The 11,146-nt window shown below is 40.4% G+C and overlaps 1 protein-coding gene across 1 annotated transcript; it reads left to right on the top strand.

The window, feature by feature from the left end:
* The first annotated feature begins 325 nt into the window (after positions 1-325).
* piwil2 (piwi-like RNA-mediated gene silencing 2) lies at positions 326-11,093 on the top strand. Its single transcript, XM_055511645.1, is given in 25 exon segments — positions 326-448; positions 1,018-1,401; positions 1,477-1,576; positions 1,805-1,919; positions 2,277-2,404; positions 2,494-2,566; positions 2,919-3,029; positions 3,219-3,336; positions 3,795-3,919; positions 4,155-4,235; positions 4,332-4,445; positions 4,772-4,960; positions 5,098-5,182; positions 5,506-5,598; positions 5,691-5,831; positions 7,042-7,155; positions 7,322-7,510; positions 8,182-8,283; positions 8,374-8,422; positions 8,425-8,489; positions 8,691-8,779; positions 8,874-8,979; positions 9,934-10,187; positions 10,291-10,398; positions 10,563-11,093. Coding segments are annotated over 25 exon segments (3,123 nt in total). The 5' UTR covers positions 326-415; the 3' UTR covers positions 10,720-11,093.
* Positions 11,094-11,146: the final 53 nt, after the last annotated feature.

The raw sequence follows: 11,146 nt of genomic DNA on the forward strand, positions 1-11,146 counted from the left end.
TGACGTTACTTCTGTAACCTATGAATAACTAGATGAAATCAGAACATTAAAGTTAAATGGCACCGTATGGGTGAGCCTGCTAAACATAGTTATTACTGCACTCAGATGAACATTCATTTTTTCCACAGTGATTTTATTTTGGGTGCAGTCTCACACACACACACACACACACACACACACACACACACACACACACACACACACACACACACACACACACACACACACAAGCATAACAAGTTTAACTCACCAGTTAATATGTTTTTTGAACAACAGGGTGCTGCTGAACCTGTAGTCCACGGGCAGCACACTAGAGGGCGACAAACGGCGCTCTCTAAGTATCCTGTAAGTGAACCGCACACGAGTGACAGGTTCAGTAAACCAATGCCTTGCAGCAGAATGTATTGATTATCCAATGAGCGCGTGGGAGGGAATTTGGTCCGTTGGCGTAAGTTTCAGTGCGCATTTTACCTAATTTGAAGTTCACGAAAGAAGAGGACGACGACATATTCAACGGCTGCGCACGAGAGCGACGGGTCTGAGGCCAAATACTTGAATCTCGCTTGTTCGCAGAAAGATTGAAAATGTGTTTTAGGAAAATAATTTGATATCTACCTAGCGGTTATCAGTGAGGACTCGAGTATTTTCCTCTGCACCTGCTTCAGTCGACCAGCTGCTCGTGATTTCCGGTGCCATTAGCTAACTGAATTATAGCTAGCATGCTAAAAAAGAGTAGGGTTAGGCGCACGTTTTGTTTACTTTCTGTCGATGCGTACGTTTAGCATCTACGGGTTGGTAAATATGGTGAACTCTATAAAAAATAATTTTTAGACTTATTGTCACCTTCAGTGTAAATACCTACAAGGACATAAGTGGCGCCTACATCCCGTCTAGTCAGCTTTGCCACGTGGCCTTATTCTACGTCCTCACGTGCATCCTGGGGCCTCGATGTGACACTTTAGTCTTCACTGTTAACCTTTATGCTTTTGGTTGATCTCCACATGTTTGTGACACCAGAAGAAGACTGGAGGAATGGAACCTGAGCAGCCTCCTGACCCTAGCAGGAGGACGGGCATTCAGCCTGAAGGGCTGGCCCTGGGACGCAGCAGAAGCCTTGTGGTCGCTACAGAAGGACCTGAGACAGGAAGAGGCAGAGCTTTCACCTTTCCTGGTGATACCCTGCACGGACGAGGGATAACTCTTGGACGAGCTAGAGGGCTGCCGGTGCAGCCTGATGATGGACGTATTGGCCGTTCCAGGGGGCTGCTCCTCCAAGCACCTGAATCTACAGTAGGTTTGGCAAGAGGTGCAATATTGCCTGGTACGGAGCCACAGCATGGACAGATACCTCCGTGTGAGTCTATGATGCAAGGCTTCATGCAAGAGAGGAGGACAGGAGAGGTTGGAACCAGAAAACAGTCTGTTACTTTAAGTGTTATTGATTTCCGTTTAGACATTAGCTATTTCTCTTTACAGGTTGATATGCCCACCCATAGCCAAGGATCAGCACTGGTGTCAATGTTCAGAGGAATGGGAGTTGAGCCTTCCTCATGGGGAAGAGGAACAGTACCAGTAGGTGTGTAAAAAAAATATAATCATAGTTTTTTTTTTTTTAAATTTGCCCTTAAAAAGCAATATAACATACTTTTAGACATTGGGTATGTGCCTGCTTTTTATAAATACTCAGTGACCCCTGAAGTCATTTGTAAATGTTAGTGGATTGACCCTGCTGAAGCGGGTTTAAATAGTCCATTGTATATGTGCTGAAGATACTCAAGAATTGTGTTGTCACATTTTGTTGCAGGGGGAGGAGCAACAAGAAAAATAGGAGAATCAAAGTTGCCTGCTGCCCCATTAGATGTTAAGAGCAGCCCAGAGCGCCTTAGTCAACCTGAAGGAGTGATGGGCAGAGGAAGCAGGTAGGAGGCAGTGAAGCGACAAGATTTGTTTGTTTTATTAGTCATTTCATGAGTGCATGCTCATGCAGTTCATAGTTTAATTTAGAAAGGCAATTTAAACTTGTGTTCATGACCAGACTACAATATTGTTTTCATTTGCTATTGGCCACACATTTACAATGAAAAATTAATAATTATTATCTGTCTCAGGGAGATCTGTAGCGTGTCCAAATATTTATCAAAACAGAAAGTAAACTTAGAAGTAACCTTGTTGTTTTGGACTTGCCACCGATTCAACACTATTGTACATTTTGGAAAATCTGATAGTCAAACCTGGGACTTGTGGAATTCGATCTAATACAGTTTCCATGGACAAAGCTTGTCCCCTCAGGTAATGCTAGGGATTGGAAGAGCAGCGATGCCACAACTTGGAGTAGGAAGCGGACGTGCTTTGCTTCCATCTTTGTCGCTACCCCCTGAACCACAGGCAAAGCTTTCTGAAACAGGTAGGATGGACTTTTAGACTTATATGACATTTGACGATTGCATTCATTCATTTTTGATTGTTGTTGTGTGAAATGTAAACAATATGAAGAATCCATTCCAACAAGACCCATTGTTCAAGATGTCCTGGAGCAGGTTGCATTAGAAAAAATGGAGACAGTTTGGTGAGTGGAATCAGTTTGATTTGGGCCCATTGTCACTTTTCATCAATAATAATAATATAAGTATATTGTATTCCTTCATGCCTGTGTCATATCATGGGGTTCCCATTCACTGAGTTTAAACTGTTTAGTTCATGTGAACTAAAAAGGAAAAGGATAGTTACAGCTTTTGCTGTTCATACAAATTAGAAGCAATATGGCATGACCGTCTTATTAGTATGCAATGTGAAGTTACAGAATAGATATTATAGCTTACATTATGTGTAGATCTGCTGGTAGCTTTATAAAAACATAATTCCTCTGTTGACATGCTTATTGTGCTTGAATTATGATTTTCTTTGTGCCATCTGCTCAGTAAACCACCTAATAAGACTGGAACAAAGGGAGAACCTATATATATTTGCTCAAACTACGTCCCAGTATTCTGCAAGAATGAAGCCGTTTATCAGTACCATGTCACATTCAGGTAAATATACTAAAATTCAACTGTGTAACTGACAACATTTTAGACATTTCCCCTCATTTTATATTTTTAGCTGTTTTATAGTGAACATTTAAACACCACCGAAGCAGCTCTATTCAGTCTCACACAATGTTCTATCAAAGGAGCCGCTGAGTCAGTGAGTTTGTGTCTTGTGATTTTCTAATGTTTTAGTCCAAATGTTGAATCAATGGCGATGCGTTTTGGCATGATGAAGGATCACCGTTCGACCACAGGAGAAGTAGTGGCTTTTGATGGTTCTATACTGTACCTGCCTGTTAAGTTGGATGATGTAAGTATCACAGTTTGTGGTAACATGGCTACGGAACCGACGTGTGTTGATTGTTGGGGAGTCTTAGGCAAATTTTACCTGCTTTGAATTCCTTTATTTAAATATATTTTGGGTGTGTTCATTCATATGCTGTAGATTTTGGCAAAGAAAAATGTGTCACAGTCTGGTGAGCTATAATTGTAAGCTGATCATCACCTACAGGTCATTTTTATGTCATACTCACCTACTCTGTGGCACTAATGGCCAGAACACATGCTTGAGCCTATCACCAAGTGTTATAACTGGTTATTTGAATCCAAAAAACAAAAAAGAGGGTTAAATTAGACAAAAAGCTTTAAAATTTAAAGTAAAGTTCTTTAAAACTAACCTAAGTTAAAGTGAGCTGAATGAATGGTAACTGCCAGGGTTGTCACAGAGGTAAACCTTTTTTCTTTGCTTCTTCTATTGGTGACATGCAGGTGGTTATTGTGCAGAGTGTGAGACGGACTGACAATGAGGATGTAAAGATCAAGATCCAAATGACAAGGGTCTTACCACCCAGCTCTGATCTTTGCATTCCCTTCTATAATGTAGTCCTTCGGAGGTATTTATTGTGATATTTATTTATTTATGTGTGTGTGTGCGCATTCAAGCACCTTATGCTGTATATTTTATAGCAAATACCTCTAAAATAAGGTGTTTTGGAAACGTATCTCACACAATCAGACTGCTCTAGAAAATGCAGCACTTCTCTTTGTATTTATAACCCCCCTTTTTAATTAAGCAATCAAAGGGAATGTGATTAGTTGCTCATTGTGCTGTGTTCTTCTTTTTTCAAGGGTGATGAAAAATATTGGATTAAAGCTGGTGGGCCGTAACCATTACGACCCAGAAAATGCAGTAATTCTTGGAAAACACAGGTTGGTGTTAAATTCTACTTAATCAAACAAGAGGACATGCAACATCTAAAATCATGATAACCCTAACCTATTAATTATTCTGTTTGTCTGCAATAGGCTTCAAGTGTGGCCAGGTTATTCAACCACTGTCAAGTGCACAGATGGAGGCCTCCACCTGTGTGTGGATGTTCGTCACAAGGTTTTGCGAAATGACTCTGTGCTAAATGTCATGTGAGTTCACTATGGCACAGTGCAAATCGGCTGTTGACTTTCTTATGCCAAAGTACATTATAATGTACCACGTTACACATTTCCTGAAGCTCTACCTTGTCACCAGTACTACATTTTTTTTAATGCTTGAAATCACAATTTCATATTATTAATCATGATGCTGTTTTCTGAACTTGTGTAGCTCCTACTATTTCCTCTAGTAATGTGTATGAATAAGACATGAGTTGCAAGTCTAGGACAGTTAGTTTCATTATAGCTAAAGGATGAATTTCCCTGCTCAAACTGGTTAAAAGGGGAACACTGGCTTTTGCCCTCTGTTCTGTCAGGAACGTACTGTATCAACAGAGCAAAGAAAACTTTCAAGACGAATGTACCAAAGAGCTGATTGGCAGCATCATCATTACACGCTACAATAACCGCACCTATCGCATTGATGGAATTGAGTGGAGCAAGTCACCAAATGACACATTCACTTTGATGGATGGGACAAAAACCACCTTTGTGGACTACTACAGGTGAGACTGCTCTGTTCCTGAGTGCGGATCAGAGCTAAGACAGTGCAGCATGTGTTTGTATAGGGTGTTATTTAGCGTTTTAGAGTTTTTATTCTGATACTTATTGTCCACATTTTGCACTGATCATATTTGAACAGTAAAAACTATGGGATTGCAATCAAAGAGATGGACCAACCACTGCTACTGCATCGACCAAAGGAGAGATCCAAGCCAGGAGGGAAGGTATACCTCTTATCAGACGTGTAATATAGCAATCAGGTGTCAGTTGGACGTGAATTGAATTTCTGCATCGGGATGCCATCTTGTGGCTTCAATAAATCTTGCAACCTGCTGGATTGTGAAACCGTGCCAAGCCTAAAACAATACCTTAACAATTACTGAATGTTTAGCACAGAGTGTTTAGCATTTTGTTGTTTGTGTTGTTCTGCTCTAGGTGCCATCAGTAACGCTTATTTGAACAATTAAATGAATAAAGGCAATGGGTCCAGCAAAGAGTGGAATAATGATCAGTATCTAGTCAATTTTCTAATAATCATTTATTGCAGCAAATGAATACTGGAGAGATTCTACTGGTGCCAGAGCTTTCTTTCATGACAGGGATCCCTGAAAAAATGAGAAAGGACTTCAGAGCTATGAAGGTAAATATGGGTTCAGCTTGGTCTGCCAGTCACTAAATGGCTAGCAAAATGGATTTTATGAATGTGTAAATAATTTCCCCAATATATTGTAGGACCTGACCATGCACATCAACTTGAGCAGTGAGCAGCACACCTTCTTAATTAAACAGCTCCTGAAGAACATCTGTGCCAGCCCTGAGAGTCTGAAGGCGCTCAGTAGATGGGGACTGGAGATTGGCACAGAGTTGGTAAAGGTATGCAAAACCACCCTTCAGTGTTGCGTCTCTGGTGTTTATGTAGACACACACTAGGATGGAGCTGTGTGCAGCTTACATTTTCTGTTTGTTTTGAGAACCAGTTTTAAAATAGTTCAAACTAAGAAACACCATGTTTTGATGCACTAACAAACTCCCCAGTCATCAACTCAGACTTTCCCCCTCTAACAGTTGTCCTGAACCTATGCCCCAAAGTTTTCCATTTAACCTAGCTGTCAACAACAGTCCATTCACTTGGGTAGAGGCTTGGGTACAACATGGCAGCTAAGCAAAATAATCTTGGAAAATGGTTTCAAATTAGTGCCGACTTTTTGAACCTTAACAAAACAGTATATTTTTACACCAAGCTTCCATACCCTTCATGGCTCATTCTCATGGTTGCCCTGAAGCTCTGTTCTCTATCCACACCCCCCCCCCCCCCCCTCAAAGCTTTGTTTACTATAAGGTCAAATATCTAGTGTAACTTGGTTATGCCTCCAGAACTGGCTGCAAGTGTAGAGTTTATGTAAGCGGTTAGCATCAATACTAAAATTTGTTGTCAATGATTGCGAATATAAATTCGATGGACTGCTCATATTACAGGGAAGCGTTATGTAGCATAATGCAGCCTTTTAGGGGGATCAACCAGCAGAAGGAAAAAAGTGTGCATTCCAAGTCAACAGGGCATGGGAGCAATTTGTATTAAATGCACCTGCAAGTAATGTGGAGCTGAGCTTGTGTGTTATGGAAGTACCACAGTGATGTACAAGGACATGAAAAGAAAATGCACCAGTGTCATGGATGAAGGCAAAACTGTATATGTTGTGGTGGAAAATGTGGAAATGGCAGCGTTTAATGTGTGATTGTGTAAAATATTTTGCTAATGTAGGGACAGTCACACTCAATCTGTTTTGCTACTCATAACCTGAATGGCTAAATCTAAATCTTAGCCATAAATATTAGTTTTTAGTGGTTGACACTAAATATCTCACAGCAGGGTGCCCAGGTGCCTTTCTGAGGTTTAGTGTTCTCCACATCTGCTTAGGTTTCACCGGCGTCTCCATAGGTGCAAGAGTGTCTCTGTGGTCCTGTGACGGACTGGCGACCTGTCCAGATTGTGCTGTTTGGCTCTTTGGCTGCTGTTGTGGATTTTTTCTGTCCTTCTGGTCATTACACACTATTTTTTTTTTTTTTGTTTTCTCTGTTACAGTTAAAAGGAAGAACTCTTCCCCATGAAACCATTTGTCTGCAGACTTCATCTTTTTTCACCAGTGCTGATGTAAGCTGGTCCAAAGAGGTTGTCAGGGATGCTTCCATCAGCTCTGTGAGTTTTAAAGAAATTTGTTACTTTACATGTTTACATTTGCTGTATGTCATAACTGTATACATGTGAGGGCATACACAGTTGCTCTCTGCATTTACAATTTTTACAACACTTGTGCATCTGCATGCATTGTATTTCTTTAGCAACTGATCCATCTTACTCCTAGATTCCCTTACACACCTGGGCCATCTTCTACCCTCGCCGCTGTGCTGAACAAGCTGAAGAGCTAGTCTCCACCCTCAATAAGGTGGCTGTGCCTACTGGGATGCGGCTGAAGCGACCTATTTGTGTAGAGCTGAGAGATGATCATACTGAGAATTACATCAAGAGCATTCACACTCAGCTTACTAGTGAGGTATGGCAGAATAGTTCACACATGGCTTTATAGAAATGTACTGTAGAAGCAGCCTGTCTTTGCCTTTATCCTTGTTAATTTGTCATTTTGGTTGGGCAAAGAGCCTGATTATGCTATGCTATTTAGTTAATTGTTTTGCTTTTGAAAGCAAAAATCACACCGCACTCAACAATCACACGGGCCAGTAATTATGGTGGCCTGTCTCTAGAGAGATCTAGTTTTTGAAAGCTTTCGAAAAGATTTTTTGTTTTACTTCATAAGTGGGCTGAATTTCAACATTGCTCTTAATTAGTGTTGCGTTCGATAGTATCCCTAAAACCTTTCACAGATGCGCTAGGATCCTGAAGAGTGTGTGTCTGTGTTGTCGCTTTATCTGTTTGATTTTGGTGCATCTACATTTATCAGAGAAAATGTAACAACATGTGTGTTTGTGTTCCCACATGCCCCAATCTCCTACCAAATATAATAAATCTCATTAACATTTACTCATTGTTGCGAATCATAACATCATCTGCTTCAGTCATCAGACTTGATAGTAGGTTGCTTGCTGCATCGGGTCTGTGTGATGTGGGAAATGTCTCACCCCTTTTATTACCCTAAAATGTTCAGAATCCCAGTACATGTGTGAAGAAGACTGACGTCTGAGCTATTCTTTATCTATCCCTTCGCAGCCCCATATGCAGCTTGTTGTTTGCATCATTGTCGGCAACAAAGAGGATCTCTACAATGCTATCAAAAAGCTGTGCTGTGTTAGAAACCCTATCCCATCTCAGGTTTGTGGTTAGCATGCATATTGTGTTGTGAATGTATATGGCTCTGAAAAAGATGAAAATAGAAAAGGCTTGTTCTTTTATTGTATGTAGGTTATCAATATCCGGACAATTTCCCAGCAACAGAAGTTGAGGAGTATAGCACAAAGATACTCCTACAGATGAACAGCAAGTTAGGAGGAGAGCTGTGGAGTGTCAACATCCCCCTGGTGACTATTGCATCCTAAAAGCACAGACAACCTCCCTTTTTATTTGAAACTTCTTGAACCAGTGCATCCTACCCTATGTAAACATTAATACCACAGTACTACCCAATTACACACCCTTTTGTGATGTTTAGAAAATTTGACTTGTTGACTTTATTGCATTCCTGGAACCACTGGAAAAATAATTATCCTCCACTTGAATAGAAACACTTGATGGTTGTTGGAGTAGATGTCCACCATGACACTAGCAAGTCACGACAGTCAGTCATGGGCTTTGTGGCCAGTGTGAATAGGTAAACCATTTTGAGTATTGTTGTAATATGTTTTAATTTTGTTCTTTTTCAACATAGATGGATGTCAAGTTTTAACAGAAACTTTATTTTGCAGTTCACTGACCCAGTGGTACTCTAGAGTCACTTTTCAGACACCTTCCGAGGAAATTATTGATGGCTTCAGAGTTTGCTTACTGGCTGCGCTGCAGAAATACTTTGAGGTAAATACTGCCAACAAACATAACTCTCTAAATGCCCACAATATAGAAATAGGGTATAAATTTAAGTGTTACTGCAACTAACGATTATTTTGAGAAATGATTCATCTGTTTGTTTGTTTTTTTATTTGGTTTTTTGCTCATTAAAAATCCCTTGTCACGTTTTTTTAAACTAAATTTTGGTTTTGACTGTCTGAATCTCAAACAAAACACAAAATCCAGAGTTTGAATAATAAAACTTCCATATACAAAATATAAATAAACAAAGTAAGCATAGAGTTTTGTTCCAGTGTAAAGATCTGCAGCAGTTCCAGTCAACCTGACTGTTGGAGAAAACTCACAAAGAACATGTAAACTCCACAGGGACTCGCGGGCTCCTTCTTGCTCTGAGGCAACGGTGACAACCACTAAAAACCATGTCGTCATATTTTAATGCTGCTGTTATATTTAGTGTCTGCACCGTTTAAGTTGCACTGTTCATCTCTATGTAGCGAATGATATGATACGCAGCCAGCTGACACTCACCACAGAACAGATTAAGTAACAAAGTAACTTTTAACACAGCAGCACTTAATGAAAAGTCTTCACATGATGGATAAACAGCGTTTGTTACCCCTGCTACATCCGGGACACCTGTGTTTCATTCTTTCGTTCTCCTGTGTCGCTGTAGTATTTACAAACCACACGCTGAACTTTGTATGACTTGCAGGTTAACGTTGTCTTTGTTTAAAATGTAATGCTCATATGAAGAAATTAGGGATCAGCCTTTCTCCTGCTGCCGCTTGGTTTCTTTTCTCCGGCATTTCGGCAGCGGCTGCGTTATTTTGCCGTGATGCTGCACTGTCAAATAAGCCGCCCAACGGCTCGATAACGGCAAATCATTATCGATCAATTTACGCCATCGATTATTCATTGTTGCAGCCCTAAATTTTTGTTTAACAAAGGCTTCTTTTCCAGGTAAATCACAGCTTGCCAGAAAAGATAGTGGTATATCGCGATGGTGTGTCTGAGGGCCAGCTAAAGATGGTGGAAGAGTACGAAATCCCACAGCTGATCAAGTGCTTTGAGACCTTCCCTAACTATGAGCCAAAGCTGGTATTCATTGTGGTTCAAAAGCGCATCAACACCACCCTCTACTCCTGTACTTCAAACAACTTTGGCACCCCTCCACCTGGAACTGTGGTGGATCACACCCTTACTCAGAATAAGTGGTCAGTTGTCATAAATCATTGACACATCAGTTGACCTCTAGAGCTCCTACCAAACATTTCCCTTGTACTTCTGGGTATGTTAACCCTTTTGGCTGTCATTCAGGGTGGACTTTTTTCTGATGGCACACCATATTGTCCAGGGCTGTGGACTTCCTACACACTACATCTCATTGTACAACACAACAAACCTCACACCAGACCATTTGCAAAGGTACTGCCAATACATTGCTTTTATTACTGCTTCACAGTAGTGTTAACTAATTCTATTTAGGCAATCGAAATCACTGCATGATGTCTTGAAATAATTTTTTTAAAGGTTTTGTTGTTCTTCCCAGTACTAAAGCTCATAATATTATTGTGTTGGTCCCACAACAGGTTAACCTTCAAGATGTGCCATTTATATTGGAACTGGCCAGGCACTATTCGTGTTCCAGCACCATGCAAGTATGCTCACAAACTGGCTTTCCTCTCTGGCCAGAGCCTCCACTCAGAACCAGCTATCCAGCTTTCTGACAAGCTCTTTTTTCTTTGAGTTTTGAGAAAACCATGTTTGTTTTATATCCTACCCACTCGTCAGTGAAGTTCTTTATCCTTGGAATGTAAACTGGTAAATAATGCCAGTGTATTAGTCTGGTTTGTAAGTGTTAGTCTTAGAACAGTAGTTACAGTTCAAATAAACACTATTGTCCTGAATTTTCAGGTTTAAACTGAAGTAGGGTTTGTCATTTACCATAACTATTGTCACTTTTGAGCTCTACAGTACTTTGTGATTTTGAGTTTCACGCAGATGCCTTTTTATCAACTTGAATCTGTAGTCAACGCTATTGGTTATAAGCATTGTGGATTTAATTTACAGCATGCAATTGTAATCAATAATTATTTGCAGTAATAAAAGTCTCCACCCCCCTTTTAGTTATTTACTCAGATCACCACTGGAGCAGCCGAATGGTTTTAGAATT

Source organism: Betta splendens, chromosome 9 (genome assembly GCF_900634795.4).
Source record: "Betta splendens chromosome 9, fBetSpl5.4, whole genome shotgun sequence".
In the NCBI taxonomy this organism is placed as follows: Eukaryota; Metazoa; Chordata; class Actinopteri; order Anabantiformes; family Osphronemidae; genus Betta; species Betta splendens.